Here is an 18,065-nt window from a genome sequence, read left to right as displayed (position 1 = left end):
GCCATGAGGAACATGTTCCTCTGAATGGCCCACTTCCACATGCTCTGAGCCAGATGAGACAACTGTGGAGAGTGTGTCCCTCCCTGTTTCTGTATGTAGTACATTGCGGTCATGTTGTCCGTCCGGATCAACACGACCTTGTTGCACAGATGTACTTTGAAAGCCTTCATGGCCAGGAAGATTGCCATCAGTTCCAGAAGGTTGATGTGCATCTTCTTCTGTTGTGTCGTCCATAGTCCCTGCACTGTGTAGTGTAGTACATGAGCTCCCCATCCCTGGAGAGACGCGTCCGCTGTCAGTACTATTTGTGGAACAGGCTCTTGGAACGGTCGCCCCTTGCAAAGGTTTTGTGGATTCCACCAATGCAGAGAGTTGTATGCCCGACCGCTCACCAACACTAGGTCTTTCAACTGTCCTTGAGCCTGATTCCACTGACGTGCTAGGCACTCCTGAAGTGGGCGCATATGTAATCTCGCGTGCGGGACTATGAAGATGCAGGAGGCCATCATGCCTATCAACTGCATAAACACTCGCGCTGGAAGCGAGTGATTGTGTTTGAACTTGGAGATCAGCAGTTGTATGCTGTTGATCCTCACTAAACTTGGCTGAGCTGAGGCCGCCAGAGTGTCTATAGTCGCGCCCAGGTACTGTTGTACGTGTGCGGGCTGGAGATGGGACTTTGGGTAATTTAGTGAGAATCCCAGACTGTGAAGAAGGTGAATGGTGCGGGACATATGGCTTGCACATTGCTGGGCCGACTTCGCTTGAACGAGCCAGTCGTCTAGGTAGGGGTAGACGTGTATATGCTGCCTCCGTAAGTGTGCTGCCACCGTAGCTAGGCACTTCGTGAAAACCCTGGGCGCTGTTGTCACGCCGAAGGGAAGGACTTTGAACTGATAGTGCTGCCCCTGAACAGTAAACCTGAGGTATTTTTTGTGTGAGGGGTGGATGGGTATGTGGAAGTACGCATCCTTGAGGTCCAGTGATGCTAGGAAGTCTCCCTGCTTGAGAAGCGGAAGGACTTGCTGTAGAGTGAGCATGTGAAAGTGCTCTGAAAGAATGTACTGGTTCAGGGGTCTCAGGTCTAATATAGGCCTGAGCGACCCGTCCTTTTTTGGAATTAAGAAGTAGAGGGAGTAAACCCCCGTGCCCTGCTCGTGGATGGGTACGAGCTCGATAGCGCCTTTTAGAAGCATACTTTCTACCTCTTGCTGTAAGAGCGTTAAGTGCTCTGAGGACATAGGACGGTTTCTTGGTGGTATTGTGGGTGGAGTGGAAGTTAACTCCAGACAGTAACCGTGTTTTATAATATCTTTGACCCACCTGTCCGTGGTGATGGAGTTCCACGTGGACAGGAACCGTTGTAGCCTTCCCCCGACAGGTGTTATGTGGTCGGGAGGAAGGGAGAGGGCGTCACTGCTTGTTCTTGGGGGAGGACCTGGTGTTGCCGTAGCCACGTCCTCTGCCCTTGGTACTGGAGCCACGATAGCCACCTCGGGTGTTCTTATCGTAGGTGGTCTGCGTATTACCCTTGTTATATGTTTGTTGTGACCCCTGTCCTCTACCTGCCCCCTTGTTTCCGGGGCGACGAAAGGAGCCGCTCCGAAAGGACTGAGTTTGTAGGGCGCCCATGGACTTTGCAGTGTCCGTGTCCTTTTTTATCTTCTCGAGGGTGGTGTCAACCTCAGGTCCGAACAAAAAGTCGGGGTTGACGGGCTGATTAAGTATATTGTTTTGTACCTCAGGCTTGAATCCTGAGATACGTAGCCAGGCGTGACGTCGTAGGATGACGCTAGTGTTGATGGCCCTGGCAGCCGTGTCTGCAGCGTCTAGTGCACATTTAATGGCAGCATTTGTGAGTAGCTGTCCCTCTCTGATAAGGATTTCTGCACCTTCTTTGTAGGGGTCAGGGAGGTGCTGAAGAAGTTGCTCCAGTGTGTCATAGTGCGCTCTATCGTAGCGAGCGAGGAGCGCTTGAGTGTTAGCTATGCGCCATATGTTTGCAGCTTGTGCGGCAACTCGCTTGCCGGAGGTCTCTAGCACCTTGGACTCTTTGTCCGGGGGAGGAGCGTCACCCGTTGTCTGCGAGTGTGCCCTCTTGCGGGCATTCGCCACAACGATGGAGTCGAGTGGTAATTGGCCTCTGATGTAAGTAGGATCCCCAGGTGCTGATCTGTATTTTTTATCGATCCTGGGGTTTATCACTCGTGCCCTGGTGGGTTCCTTGAAAATGTCAGTGGCTGGCTTGAGGACCCCCTTCAACATTGGCAGAGTCTTTACATGTCTTTCTGAGGATGCAAAGGTGTCCATTAGAAAGTCATCTTCGATGATATCAGAGTGAAGCTGTACATCATGGTTGTTTGCCGCACGTTCAATCAGAGCGTTGAACGCCGCAGTATCCTCTGTGGGTGATGTTTTTGGCCCATATAGTTGTGTGTCCTGTGCATCAAGAGGTGCACTGGGGTCTGCAGGGTCGCCCCAAGTTTGGTCAGGGTCCTGCTGGTCATCAGGGTCCGTGTCCACATGGTAGGGGACTTGTTCATCCAAGTAGTCCCCCAATGCATCCGTGTCGGAGCGTGTGGGGGAGGCCCGGTGTGGATCCTGGTAGGGTGAATAGAAGGGTTCATACAGGAGAGGTTCTGAGTCCACAGGCAGCTTCCTCTTTAGCGGGATCCTGAAAGGCTCCAATGGCGGTTCCGAAGTTATCCTTCGGCCGTGGAGAATCATCCTGCCAGTGTCGGCGTCGATGACGTGTGACGGAGACGGCTCGACAGGTGTAACCGCAGTTTTGGTGACCTGTGTCCTGAGTTGAAACGCCTTCGGGATTGTGGGTGGAGGCAAGCCGAAGGTAATGCTGGTCGGCACCGACGAAACCGCCGGAGCCGAACCGGAACCCGACGGGTCCTGGAGGGCGTCCTTGGATCTGCAGCCTGGCATCGCGCCAGGCCGTACTCGGGGCGCCTTAGAGGTCGTGGCCCCCGCCAGGGTCGTCGAGGCGGCTGCAGATATCTTCTGCGCCCGTGGCGCATCGAGTCGAGGTGCGGAGATCACCGTCGACGTCTTCGACACGTGAGGTTTTGGTGTCGTCGAGGGAGTGCTGCGAGGCGTAGCAGGCGGGACGGCCCTCGGTGTCGGTGGCGTCGACGCCGGTAACCGGGCAGGTTTGTCGGCGCCGATGACCTTCTTCCGTTTGTCGACTCCCATGTCGCCCGTCTCGAGTTCGGCACCGAAGTCTCTCTTGGTGCGGTCGGTGCCGACCCGGTGCGCTGGCGTCGAAGGTGTTGAAGGCCTCGATCCGACTAGCGCCACTTTCAGTTTCGGTTTCGTAGGAACCTGAGCAGCTTTCGGTTTCGGTTTCGTGGAAGGGAAACCAGCTGGCTTAAGCGGTAATGGCTGCCGCTGAACGTCCGAGGCCGGGCCCGAGGGCGGGGCCGAAGGACTGCGTGATAGGTCTCGGGTAAGGCCCGAAGGCGATCCCTCGACCGGAGCCATAGTCTGTGGCGCTGGTGAAATTTCGGTCTGAACAGGTAGGCCTTGTTCATCATCGGAGCTACTCTCTTCGGCTCCTAAGGCCTCCTCGTCGTCTCCTACCTCGGTGTCGTCTTCACCTCTGTGGAAGAGTGACTCGTCGGCCTCGTCCGATCCGGGTTCGTGTTCGTGTTCGGAAACGGGACTGGAGGGTAAGACTTCTACTTCTTCGACGTCGTCAGCCTCGTCGAAGATGTCAGCTGGGGCCGGTGCCGCGTGCTGCGCTTCGAGCCTCGCCGCTCGACGATTCCGCAGAGTCTTCTTTGAACGGAACCGGGCACAGGCCATACATGTCGATTCGTCGTGGTCCGGCGAAAGGCATTTGTTGCACACCGGATGGACGTCGATGTGTGGGTACTTCGCATTGCATACCGGACACCTTTTGAATGGCGTCCTGGATTCCATCGTCGAAGTAGAGTCGATGGACAGGCAAATGCGAACAAAGTCGGTGCTGAAAGTTAGTAAACTAACAAAAAGTATCGAAACCCGATCGATAAACAGTACCGACGCGAACTAAAGGCCTTGTGGCCTCGACAAAAGTTTTTCCTAACTTGAGCTAAGATAGCACATCCGAACCCAATGGCGGAAAAAAACAATCTGAGGATGGAGAGGATGCCCATGCGCACTGTAGTCCATGGGAGGAGTCACCTATCCAAGGATACTTCGAAGACTCTTCCAGGACAACAACGTGCAAACATCCGGACCCAACACTAGGCGGCGATCTATGCACAGATATGAATTCAGCAGCCCACATGCCTCGAACGCATCAAAACCATCCTAGAATTTGGTACTCACTTGTTAAAGAATTCTTACTGGCTAATGCCACACTGGATCTGCTGAGATTCTGGCAATTAGACTTTTCAGGGGCAATCTGGACCGTCACATTCGGAATGTGGTGCAGATTATCTGTTGCAAAAATGAAAAGGCACAAAATATTGGTCAGTACCAACCTTATTCAAGGTTTATAAAAAAGTTCCATCCACAGGCATATTTGCAGCCTGTCAGCCAATTAAGTGACAGAGTATAACATTCAATTAATGATACAACTGACACCCGAAAACAGACATGAATTCAAAGACTGACAGAAAAAAGTGGAACGTAGCTGTACTAATACAAAAGCAAAAAACTGTTCTTGAAAACATTATTCATCACATGCAACTGGTACTCAACAATTTGCATTTTATTCACACACTGTCTTTTCTAAGTAAACTATCTTAATGAAGGCACCAAGGAAAAGGTGAGATGTAAAATATTGATCAGTTTGATGATTAAAAGTTAGACGGTAAGCTATAAATAGTATGATGTTGCATAAAATGTTAAACTGGTCAAGAAAATAACATTCTAGTAGTTGTTGTGCACAATTAAAACAAGCATTTGCAATGCAATATATCTCGCCTTTGGGAACTGTTAGAATTGGGAATCTCTGGTTGGCACAGGTATGCACTTGTGACAAGCAGGGACTCTTACTTCTAAGTCAGGATAAGGGGATCACCCTTTCAAATAACCCCTGCTCACCCTTTAGGTAGTGTGGCGCAAGCAGTCAAGACTATTCTCAGGGCGTCATAGGTTAAGCATTTGTGAACACATACAGTAATACAATGACACACCACAAATGGACACCAGTCAAGGTTGTATCAAAAATAGGTTTCTTTATATAAGGTTTAGCACAAGACCAGAATAACGATTAAAATTGACCACAGTATTATTTCAAAGTTCAATGTTCTTGTAGAAAGGCTTAAAATACAAAAATAGGCTTCTTCTAGTCAATTATGCTTCTTTTCAGGCTCTGTACGGTTCGTACCTGGATGTGCGACTCGTTGGCATTAAAAACAAGGAAAGTACGAGTCAAACAATCGCGGCGGACTCCGGGGTCCGTGACGTGCACGCGGCGGTGCGAACAGAACAAAGTACCTTAAGTTCGTGGGGTCCGTGACGGACAGTGCGGGACAAGTTGATGGGTCCAGGTCGTAGTTCGGCAGCGTATTCGGATGCTGGTCGGGTCGCGGCTCTGAGTACGGCACGGGCAGTACGTTAGCAGCGTACGGACCGTACCTGCGGGACAGCGAAGCTTGAGTCCGGCGTACAGGATTAGGCAGCCAGGGTTGTACGTCTCGAATCGGCGGGGGAGGTTAGGTGCGATGCGGCCGGGAGGGATACGGCGCGTACTAACGCTTTTTGATCAGCGTAGATGCACGGTGCCGGGCGGCAAAGACACGGCTTCGCAGCGGATGGGGTACGAGTCGTACTGGGGCCAAATCCAGCGGGAAACAAGCAAGAATTGTCCAGGCAACTCAGTTTTGGAAGGCAGAGGAGTCCAATGGTCCTGGGACTCAGTTCAGGGGGCAAGCTCTTCATCCAAGCCCTTGGAGATAGTTGAAAACAAAGTGCAAAGTCTCTTTCAGTCTTTTCCTCTCCTTTCTCAGCAAGGCACCAACTGCAGGCCAATCCCCCAGGTCAGGGAAAGTTACTCCTCCTTCAGCTTCTTCCAGGTCCTTCTAGTCAGGCAGAGTTCCTTTGTGGTTCAATCAGGATCTGATTTCTTAGGAGCAGGGCTCCTACCTTTATACCAAGTTTCTTTTGTCTTTACAGGCAAGGGGGGCCTTTGCATAATCCCAGTCCAGTTCTTTTCAGTGAGGAGCACTTTGTTGTTGGGACTCTGGCTTCTTCTTTCAGCAGGCAGGGCAGGGATATCAGACGCTCCCCAGGGGGGTGGAGCCAGCATTGTGGTGGCAGAGCACTGCCCTATTCAGAGTCAAGGTGCACTCCTCCCACCCATCCTGGTGTAATCTCTCTATTCACCACCTGGTAGCCCCAGCCTGTCTCCTGGAACTTCCCAGCCCTGTCACTCAAGCTACACACAAAGAAGATAACCCCCAAAGGCTAACTTTCTAAAAGTAGCATTTGCAAACCCAGGATATTAAAATAACCTTTGCTAAAAGATGTATTTTATTATTCTGAGTTCAGGCATACTAAACATGAATTTCTACCATGCTTCCTGAGCCTGCTAGGATTATAGAGTGTTATAATCTAGCAGCCCATTCTGGCCTATGGAGAGCAGGTAGCCTTACAATAGTGAAAAACGAAAATGGCTGTAATTCACTATTGGGACATGCCTCACACTTCAGGGCATGTCCTACCTTATCCTTACAATGCACCCTGCCCTAGGGCCTACCATAGGGGTGACTAACATGTAGGTAAGGGAAGGTTTAGGGACTGGCAAGTGGGGACACTTGCCCAGTCAGCATAACAGTACCAGACTGTATGCAGGTTCTGCAATGGCAGACCTTAGACACATTTTACCCGGCTGCTTCTGTGGGTTGCACAACCAGTGCTGCAAGCCCACTAGCAGCATTTGGATATACAAGCCCTTGGCACCCCTGGTGCACTCTACTAGGGACTGATAGTAAACCAAATAAGCCAAACATGGAAGTAAATTCACATAATACATTTTCCCATAGGGAGCACTTGCACTGTGGCACTGGATGGCAGTGGCACAGTGCCCTGAGCAGCTAACACCAGCACAAAAATACATTGAGGCACAGACAAAAATGGAAGGGTGACCCACGCCAATGGTGCCAGGTCTAACACGTGTCCCCTCCAGCTGAAATGTGGGGAGAACTACCCTACCCCAGGGAGTTCTCATCACTAAGGCGGAAAAATCTGGAAAGACCATCAGCGCTGGCGTGGTCTGTACCGGGGCGATGTTCCACCGTGAAATCCATCCCCTGTAGGGAAATGGACCACCTCAACAACTTAGGATTCTCACCCCTCATCTGCATCAACCATCTGAGGGGCCTGTGGTCTGTTTGAACCCGGAAGTGAGACACAAACAAGTAGGGTCTTAGCTTCTTCAATGCCCAGACCACAGCAAATGCTTCTCGCTCAATCGCACTCCACTTTTGTTCCTGGGGAAGTAACCTCCTACTGATGAAGGCTACGGGTTGGTCAAAGCCCTCCTCAGTGATCTGTGAGAGAACAGCCCCTACACCATGCTCTGATGCATCTGTCTGCACAAGGAATTCTTTGGAGAAGTCAGGAGCCAGGAGCACGGGCGCCGTGCACATGGCAGTTTTCAGGGTGTCAAAGGCCTTCTGACAGATGTCAGTCCATATCACTTTTCTGGGCTGCTTCTTCGAAGTCAGCTCTGTCAAGGGGGCAACGATGCTGCCATACCCCTTGACAAACCTCCTGTAGTACCCTGTGAGTCCTAAAAAGGCCCTCACCTCCGTCTGGGTCTTTGGGCGCTCCCAAGCCAGGATGGTTTCAATCTTGGGTTGTAGGGGCACCACCTGGCCGCTCCCTACTTGGTGTCCCAAGTACACCACGGAACCCTGCCCGATCTGACACTTGCTTGCCTTGATCGTGAGGCCTGCCTTGCACAGTGCCATCAACACTTCCCAGAGATTTCGCAGGTGTTCTTCCCATGTGCCACTGAACACCACAATGTCATCCAGGTATGCAGCGCTGAACTCGGCCAGCCCAGCCAACACCTGGTTGACCAACCTCTGGAAGGTGGCAGGGGCATTCTTCATCCCAAATGGCATAACCCGGAACTGGAAATGCCCATCTGGTGTGGAGAATGCGGACCTCTCTTTGGCCCCATCAGTCAAGGCGATCTGCCAGTACCCAGACGTTAAATCAAACGTGCTGAGGTACCGTGCAGCCCCTAACCAATCGATGAGCTCATCAGCTCTGGGGATGGGGTGCGCGTCAGTCTTCGTGACTGAATTGAGTCCTCTGTAGTCCACACAGAACCGAAGTTCGGGTGTGGCACCCGGCGAGGCAGCCTTTGGGACCAAGACCACTGGGCTGGCCCATGGACTGCTGGAGGACTCAACCACCCCTAGAGCAAGCATCTTTGAGACCTCCTCTTTGATGCAGGCTCTGACCCTGTCATTTACCCTGTAAGCCTTGTGCTTCACAGGTAAGCTGTCTCCTGTATCCATATCATGGACGCACCAATCTGTGATACCAGGAACCAGGGAGAACAGGTCAGGAAACTGCCCCAGCAGCTGGCGGCAGTCATCCTGTTGCTCAGGGGTCAGGGTGGGTGAGAGGTTAACTCCATCCACTGACCCGTCTCGCTCTGAGGCTACCAGGAGGTCAGGAAGAGGCTCAGACTCCTCCTCCGTCCCATCATCTGTGGCCAAGAGCATGCCCACTTCGGACCTCTCCAAGTGGGGCTTCAGTCGATTGACATGGAGGACCCTCAAGGGGTTCCTCGGAGACTGCAAGTCCACCAAGTAGGTGACAGAACTCTTGCGCTCCACAATCTCAAAGGGTCCTGTCCACTTGTCCTGGAGTGCACAGGGCTCCACAGGGGCCAGGACCCACACCTTTTGACCAGGTTGAAGCTCAACCAGAGTGGCATTCTGGTCGTACCACCGCTTCATTGCCTCCTGGCTGGCTTCCAGGTTTGCCTCAGCAAGTTGCCTGAAACGCCTAGTCTGGTTCCGGAAAGCCAGCATGTAACTGTATACATTCTGGGGAGGTTTCCTGGGAGATTACTCCCAGCCTTCCTTGACCAGACTAAGAGGTCCTCGTACGGGGTGGCCATACAAAAGCTCAAAGGGACTGAACCCCAGAGACTTTTGTGGCACCTCACGGTACGCAAAGAGAAGGCATGGTAAGAGGACGTCCCACTTACGCCTCATGGGTTCCTCAAGACCCATAATCATGCCTTTTAGGGTTCGGTTGAAGCGCTCAACCAACCCGTTTCCTTGGGGATGGTAAGGGGTGGTGAACTTGTACGTCACACCACACTCTTGCCAAAGGGATTTCATATATTTCAATATGAAATTGGTCCCCCTGTCAGACACCACCTCTAGAGGGAATCCTACTCGTGAGAACATTTTCATCAGTGCCCGTCCCACCACGGGGGCCGTCACTGTCCTCAGAGGGATGGCTTCAGGGTACCGGGTGGCATGGTCCACCAAGACCAGGATAAACCTGTTGCCCATGGCTGTCTTGGGGTCCAGTGGCCCCACAATGTCAATCCCCACTCGCTGGAATGGGGTACTGACCACAGGGAAAGGTTGGAGTGGAGCTCTCAGCTTCCTTCCACTCTTACCACTTGCCTGGCAAGTCTGTCATGTCCTGCAGTGAGTGTCAGAACTCCTGCGCATTTGAGGCCAATAAAAGTGGGTGACAAGCCTTTCGAAGGTCTTGTCCTGCCCCAAATGCCCTGCTAACGGAACGTCGTGAGCCAGCCCCAGTAGGAAGGCTCTGAACTTCTGGGGTACCACCAGTGCACGGGCTGACCCAGGTTCAGCAACCTTAGGCTCTGAGTACAGGAGGTCGTTCTCCCAGTAGATTAAGTGAGTACCGGACTGATCACCATTGGCCTGGGCTGCAGCCTGCTGCTGCATACCCACTAGAGAGGGGCACTCCTTCTGCTCCCTGCAGAATTCCTCCCTGGTGGGGCCTCCTTCTTGCTGCCAATGGGTCAGCTCAGGCAGGTCCCCCAGTTCGGCTATCTGTTCCCCGGTAGGCTCCAGGGCATCCCCCTCAAGGTCTGCTTCCTCCTGGGCCGTGGGAACGTTAGGAGCCGGTTTCCCGTGCCTCCTGCGCCCTCTCCCCAAGGCCGGTTCCTGGGCCTTTCCTTCAGGCTCCAGGGTCCCTTCAACACCGCTACTGGCTGCCATCGACCGGGTGGTCACGCACGCCCAATCAGGTAAACCCACCATCCGCAGGTGAGTTGTCTTCTCCACCTTTTCCCAAGGGAAGCTCTCCAAATCATTACCTAGGAGACAATCAACAGGCATGGCCTCTCTCACAGCCACTTGCAGAGTACCAGAGACACCCCCCCCACTCAAAGGGAACCTGAGCCATTGGACACTGACTCTCTGTGTTGTCAGCATTGACAACACGGCAGAATGCGTGTGGGACAACCTGCTCTTGAGACACCAGGTGTTGCTTGACAGCAATCACACTGGCTCCTGTATCTCTAAGAGCCCCCACCCTTCGGCCATTTATGGTCACCCACTGCCCATACTTTTGAGTATTGGGGGGCAGATGGGCCTCAGCGGCCATCTCACTGTCTCCTAATGAGACTAGGGTCATCTGTACGGGATCCCCCTCCCCTTGGGCATCTACCTCCCTCCCAAAGGCTACACTAGTCACTTGCTTGGGGGGTGGAGTACCAGGGGGTGCTGGTTTACCAAACATGGGGCACTTGGGATCCATGGAATAGTGCCCCAGGTTGTTACACTTGTAACATCTGGGGGGCCCTCTTTGAACAGGGTTACCTGTCGGGGCCCCGGTCTGCTTCGGGGGTGGGGGTGGCTGAGAACCTTTCCCTTGGTTCCCCTGGGAATTACTTTGGGGCCCTCTGTAGAACTCCCTCTGTTTACCCTTGTCCCCCCCACTCTTCTGCTGGGGACCCTGACCACCTTTGGCGGGGCCTCCCACGGGACCCTTGTGGACCCTGGTGCTGATCCAGCGGTCCGCCTCCTCAGCAAGCTTCCTAGGGTTAGTCAGCTTGCTATCGATCAGGTGCTGGCGTAGCTCAGGAAAACAATTATCAGACAAGTGCTCCCATGCAATTAGATCAAACAGCCCTTGGTAATCATTCACTTTGCTACCCTTCACCCAACCATCTAGCGCTCTGGAAAAAAAAGTCACATATTTTACATAAGTGGTACCAGGTTTCTTGGTGCATTCCCTAAATCAATCAAAGCTTTATTTCGACATGTGATGTCATAAAAGCACAAAATACATAAAAACAATTGCAAATACATTTTAAAACATGTCGTAAGAAAATCCAATTGGATAGTATGCAATAAATATCTAAAAATTTATTAAATTTAACAGCTTTGGAAGTAAAAAGAGAGAAGAAGATTTAACTAGGACTAATAAATCTCTGCCTCATCAACCATGCCCAACCTAGGAATTTGGCCACCCCACAAACTATAGTAGTATTAGTAGAAGTTTTAAGAATTCTCAGAGCTTCAATATGATCCCTTGTTCCTAGGAGTAAACAAACAGGCCTAAGCCATTTCATTCTAGGTGATGAATAGGCTGGGCAGGCGAAAAAAAAGTGAGAGGTATTTTCGATATCACCAGAGCAGAAAGGACAATCTGGAAGAGTCTTATGGGGGGGATTCCACTTGCTGGTGCGGTCACGAAGGGGGAGGGTCCCGAATCTGAACTGGATAAAAAGAGATCTATCCTTGGGCTTGGTGATAAAGTCCAGGTAAGGTTCTAAAAGAGGAATAGATTTATGCTGGTAAAATGCCTCTGTCAACCTTCCATGGTTAGGATCTCTTAGTTCCGAGGCATCCACCCATGCCCAGAAAGCTCGTTTGGCTTCCTCCTTGGATATTGGTGCCCCCAAAGCCCGGTCAAAGGTGAGGCCAATTGCGACCAAAAGTTTTTTAATATTTGTGAGCCACTCAATTTTATGGGCTCCTCGCATGTTCATAACCTCCCTTAGCCCATCGGCATAGTTGGAAAGCTCAGGGGTGCGCCACAGCCGCGCCCAGTATAGCAGAGGGCGAAGGGTGGCTAGGTCTCTAATAGAGCGCCTACCGAAGTCACTCAAAAGTGGTTTGGTTGGGGTACCCCTAGGGAGAGATACAAGTTCTCTAAAGAACTTGTTTTCATTGGTCACAAGGGCGTCTACACAACTGAAGCCCCATAGTTCCGCGCCATAGAGAGCACTACCTACCGCCTTTGCAGCGTAAATGTTTAATACTGGGGCAATGGGTTTAGTGGTAGAGGCACGGAATTCCTTTCCCAGGGCTCCAGTTACCCGTTTGTGATTGAGAGCCATTTTGTCTATGTGGGGCTGCCAATTGAGCCTATCAGAGATTCTGATCCCCAAGTAATCAAACTCCCTGACACGCTCCAGTGGTTTCCCATCTAGGGTCAGGGTGGAGCCGGAGGATCTAGTAGGATTAAAATAGAGGAGTTTGGTTTTGGCAGTGTTAATGACAAGACCTCTCTGCTCGCAGAACAAGGAGAAGCGATGTAAAAGCTTCTGTAGTCCTGACGGCGTTTTTGAAATTAAAAGCGTGTCATCCGCAAAAAGAAGGGCGGGGACTTTGTCGCCCGCCAGTACGGGGACATCCGCATCAACTTCAAGCAGATAGGAGACTACGCCATTCACAAACAATGTGAAAAGTGTTGGTGCCAGGACACAACCTTGGCGAACCCCTCTGTTCACCGGTATTTTTTTGTTTTTTTGACCCTGGGTCCCCCCTCTGATGCAAGCGAAGTTGTCTTCGTGCATCCGAATAAGAAGTTTCAAAATGTAGGATGGAATTCCCAGCTCCTCCAGAATCAGCCACAAGCGATCACGAGGGACCAAGTCGAAGGCGGTCTTGAGGTCAATGAACGCGAGGTATAGGGCGCCCTTGCCGATGGTGACCGCCTTCCAATAGAGAAGCATTAGCCTAAACGATTGGTCTATTGTGCTGGTGCAGGCCCTAAAGCCTGCCTGAAACTTTGTCAAGATCCCTTTTTCGTCCACCCAGGAATGTATCCTCTCCAGGAGGACCCTACCGACCAATTTCTGGCCAGAGTCTATAAGGCTAATTGGGCGGTAATTCGCTGGGTCTCCCCTGGAGCCCTTCTTAAAAATGGGGATTACTTCGGCACCTTTCCAAGACTCAGGCACCGATGATCCCTTCAATAAGCCGTTGATAAAAATTGTAAAGTACGTAGCCCAGCCATCGGTATTGGCTTTAAATAGGTCTCCCGGGATGCCATCTGGTCCTGGGGCCTTGGCGGATACAATCTTATCAATGGCAATTTGAACCTCTTTCTTCTCAATCCTTAGGAATGGAATAGGGTCAGAGAGTGCAGCTATGGGCCTCAGGCAGGTGGAAGGGTCCTCCACAACCTCCACCCCCGCATACAGGTTCCTAAAATGGTCGAACCATTCCCTGTCCGTGATGTAGTTAGGGATTTGAGCCTGGTCGTGGTTGGTAGATCTTCTCAAGATAGACCAAAATAGCTCGCCATTTTTTGCGTGGCTCGCTAGTTTTAGAGAAACCCAACGCTGTTCCTCCCAGTCTTTCTTTGCGGAAGTAAGTGCTTGCCTATAAAGCAACCTCGCTTGCTTGACCTCACCAGGGTTGTTAGATTTGATCGCAAAGATTAGACTGTTTTTCTTTAGTCTACAGTCTTTATTAAACCACTCGTTTTCTGGCTTAACTCTTGGGTTAGATTTTTTCCTATGGTCAAGGAACAGAGTGCCAATTGAGTTCATAGTTTCCTCATAGACTTTGGTATGGCTAGGCATGTCCTTAAGTACTGAAGAAAGCCTAGAAGTATGATCAATAAGGATATTCTCCAGCGTGACAAGTTTTGTATTGCACAGGACAAATTTAGACCATTTGAAGAATCTATTGCAGTTAGAGGGCTGGAGCGTCTTGGTCATCATTTGCGTTCCAAAGTGAGAGGTTGTATCTTGTCTATGCCAGATCTCCCGCATACTGAGGGACAGAGGGTTATGGTCGCTATTGATTGATGGTGTTACAATCATGTCGACAACAAATTTCCATCCCCTCCTGTCGATCAGAATGTAATCGATTCTACTTTGGCTGGCAACCCTATTAAAAGTGTTGGCACCCGCTAGATCGGAAGGTGTACGACCATTGGCAGCTCTTAAGCCAAATTCTAATGCTAGGGCGTTCATTTGAATCACGGCCGGGGACCATCTTTTTACGGTGTTGAGAGAGAGTTAGGGAATGCCCCATCTGGTGTCCTCATCTTGTATGCCCAATATGTCATCTGTGGCGAGCGGTTCAAAAGAACAATTAAAGTCACCAGCGACAAGAAGATGGGAATTAGGAGGGCATGTGGAAAGCATTTCTGAGAGGGCTGTGATGGTGGAGGACTTAGCACCCCCTTGGGTACCGCGAGCATAGACGTTAAAAAGTTCCCAAGAGGAACAACTCTGGGTACCTTTAATGATAAGTCTCATTATGTCTGGGGTGGAGCGGCTATCAACGGTGACCTTCAGGTTGAGATCTGCCCTAATCCAGACCATGAGACCACCAGAGGGACGGCCGCGGCCGGATGAGATGGCTGATATAAAAAAACAACAGAACCCCGGCTTGTACAGTGGTTCAACACTCCAAGTTTCCTGGAACATACATATGTCATGTTCCTCTATAAATTCACTACAGTCAGGGAGATCTAGCTTATTACGTAGGCCAGCTACATTCCAGGAGACAATCTTAAAAAGACTAGAAGTGATCACCCTGGGAGTAGAAGCACTTGGAGGATGGTTTTGGGGGGGGGTCAAGATTAATGGTGGACCTCTGAGGTATGGTTAATGAGGTGAGTGGGTCCAGACCCGGGTGGTCAGAAGATGTGATAGACTCTAATGAACGACAGCCTGGGGAAGGTGGAGGGATAGCTAGAATAAGTTTGTTACCCTCCAGTCAGTCGACAGCCTCTAGGCTGCTGAAACGATTTTCCGTAGGGATAATATCTAGAGGCAATGGGGGTGTGGACCAGCTCCCCAATGGGAGACCCCTCCCTTTCCGATGTACAACCATCCAGGGTTCCGTGAAATGCCCAGGGGGATAGAAATACGTTAAAGGAAGAGCTGTAATACATGTTCCTGGGGTAGTATATCTCCAATGGCAGATGTGCTCAACAGTTTTAGGGTCATTAAAATTAATTAAAATGCAATCCCCCCTTATGTTCTTGGCTAGGTGGCCTACCCATGGGACCCTTCTTACCATGAGAATTTTAGAGCTAATGTGCAACGGTAGTGGTCTGTTTTTGTTGAGCCAGTGTACAACCCTATTCCTTAGGGTTGTAGGTGACTCAACTTCATTTTTGGCCAATTCGGGGACTCCTGCTAGAATTACAACGTAAGGGGCAGTTTCAGGTGGTAAGTTGGGGATGTTAGCCCTAATAGGGGACCTGGGTGTCGGTGACCTAGCAACCTCTTTCAGCTGAGTTATACTAGGCGGGTTGGGTTTCCTATGGTTGTGGGCTGGAGTGGGCATGTTAATTACAGTTGTAGATTGACATTCAGAGTGGGCTGTTGATGGAACATGGGGGGCCGCCCGATCTTTTTCTGCTCTTGGATTAACCGATGTATTTGGGGCCCCTGGGTGGTGAATGTTATTTGGAACGAAGGTCAAACCCCCTAGGCTGCGTTCAATCCTAACTAGATGTTGTTCAATTTTGAGTAATCTGTCCTCCACAGGTCGAAGGGAAGACCTGATTACATCCCGTATATCGTGTATATACGATAAATCTGGGGTCCCTCCCTGGCCCACTTCACTATGCCCCCCTACATCATCCTGGCTTGCTATTCTAATTGGTGATAAATGAGATTGAAGAGCAGGCTTGTCCGATAAGACCACCTGCAGGGGTTGCTCAGGGACATCAGGGGTTTGTTTCAATTTCCCAATTTGGTTTGGCGCTTTATGCTTACTTTTAGTGTACTTGCCCTTTCTGTCGATAGTGAGTGGACACCCTTGTTTGCTTTTAGGAATTGCCCCGGGGTTACGTTCTCGAAGCTGCCTAGTGCTACACTCTGGAGCTGTACTAGGGGCAGTTGGCAACGGGCAAGGGGATGATAACAAGGAATCAAGGGCCATGGACTGGTCCTCCACGGAAACAGCAGCGACCGTTCCACTGGCTGGCAAGTCCTGGGCCGTTAGATCCGCATCAGATCCAATTGTGTTTGTAAGAGATAGAGTTTGTCGTACAGGAGAGCGTGCATTAACAAGGTAGCCCAGGGGGGACCTCCTGGCTGCTGCAAGGTCCTGGGAGACACGGCGCTCCAGAAGCATAATTTCTTGGTCAATAACACTGTTGACCTTGGTAACAAATTGATCCATTGTACCGGTGAGATGTGCATTGGCCACCCTAGCTTTGGGGTCTTTTGGTGGCATAATAAGGACCAAAGAGTAGGTTAAAAGGTAACCTGGCACAACAGAAGCAGTAGCAATGACTACACAGGTATACAGCTTCAAATGGCAGTGTTGCTTACAGAAGACCTGATAGAATAGGAGGACAACAGTACCTTAACACATACGGTGAATATGAGGCGTTAAGGGGGTTGCCCAGTCCAGTCCGTTCCAGGCAGTGACGGGCAAGGACGGGCCCGCCCTTGGCCCGGGCTTCGCCCGGGCGCTGCCCGCGCGCGTCCTGCGCTGCGGAGGCACCCGGATGCTTTTACGGAGCTCCGGCGCTCCCAGATGACGTCGGTCGCTGCGCCGGAGACAAGGGATGCTGGGGAATGATGTTCGGTGCAGCCGTTCCCCTCACGGCGATGGTAGAAGGAACAATGAGCAGGATTCCCCCGTATGAAGAGCCGTTCACCTCACGGCAGGTAAGTGAATTATTGAGCAAGTGTTACTCAAGCCTCTAGTCTCTGGGCGCGTCCCGCGCTGCGGAGGCACCCGGCTGCTTTTACGGAGCTCCGGTGCTCCCAGATGATGTCTCTCGCTGCGCCGGAGACAAGGGATGCTGGGGAATGATGTTCGGTGCAACCGTTCCCCTCACGGCGATGGTAGAAGGAACAATGAGCAGGATTCCCCCGTATGAAGAGCCGTTCACCTCACGGCAGGTAAGTGGATTATTGAGCAAGTGTTACTCAAGCCTCTAGTCTCTGGGCGCGTCCCCTAAATCTCTGCCTGTACAATTCAGGAGTTAACCCATACCTTGTCATCAGAGCTTCCTCCATGTGTGGTTAGGATGTGGTAACATCAGAGGGGAGATCCAGCAGTGTGTCCCGCCCCTCACTCAGGAACCTTCCCCACAACCCCGCTCCCCAATCTCTCTCAGGGACCCGGTGGGAGGACATGGCTACTTCATAGGCCCTGAACCACTGCCCAATATCATCCTGTTTGTAATACTCTTTCACTACATCTTTAGGAATGTGCACCCTTGACTCTGTTAAATTGCTGCCACAAGAGGGAGAGCGGTCTAAACTCTTGGCCTTGAGATCCAACTCCCTCATTTTTACCTCATGCTCCATGGCCAGCCTTTGTCTTTCCATTTCCATTTGAAGTTTTGCCATCTCCACTTCATGTGCTTTTGCAGCACTCCTGTCGGCCATCTCCTCTGGCGACAGGCCTCTGCTAGGCTCAGAAACACCTTCTGGGGGTATCACCTCCAGCACATTCTCTGGGAACTTGGATTCGTACCAGGCCCTCAGCGCCTTGGTATACTGCTCCTTGTTTTTCAATCCAGTTTGGTTAATTCTGTACTTGGAGAGGTATCCTTTCAAGACTTCACTTGTGCACTTCAGCAGTGCCCTCTCCTCCCAATCTATGTCATCAACCCCAGAGAATATAGAGGCCGGTCTGCCTCCATTGACTGAGCTAGGCATGGTTCCTTAAAGTGGAGATTCTTCAGCAAAACAAAAATCAATACTGTGTGGCTGCGTTATTGGTCTGAACTCACTACGTGGCGTTCACTCAATCACTGTACATGAATCACAAATGCAAATTCAAATCCCACCGCTGCCACCAATGTTAGAATTGGGAATCTCTGGTTGGCACAAGTATGCACTTGTGACAAGCAGGGACTCTTACTTCTAAGTCAGGATAAGGGGATCA

The 18,065-nt window shown here is 51.2% G+C and overlaps 1 protein-coding gene across 9 annotated transcripts in view; it reads right to left on the bottom strand.

Moving 5' to 3' along the window:
* The window catches only part of LOC146809840 (zinc finger protein 567-like), a 182,544-nt gene that overhangs the window by 41,257 nt on the left and 123,222 nt on the right, over positions 1–18,065 (bottom strand). For all 9 annotated transcript variants that reach the window (XM_085616710.1, XM_085616703.1, XM_085616707.1 and 6 more), the window contains one exon: positions 4,324–4,434. In XM_085616710.1, coding sequence (XP_085472836.1) covers positions 4,324–4,434 — 111 coding nt within the window. The remainder of the gene's footprint in view (positions 1–4,323; positions 4,435–18,065) is intronic.

The sequence above is a fragment of the Triturus cristatus genome, chromosome 7 (genome assembly GCF_964204655.1).
Source record: "Triturus cristatus chromosome 7, aTriCri1.1, whole genome shotgun sequence".
Taxonomy (NCBI): Eukaryota; Metazoa; Chordata; class Amphibia; order Caudata; family Salamandridae; genus Triturus; species Triturus cristatus.
The sequence above is the reverse complement of the archived record's forward strand: the minus strand, read 5'-3'. Positions and strand labels throughout refer to the sequence as shown.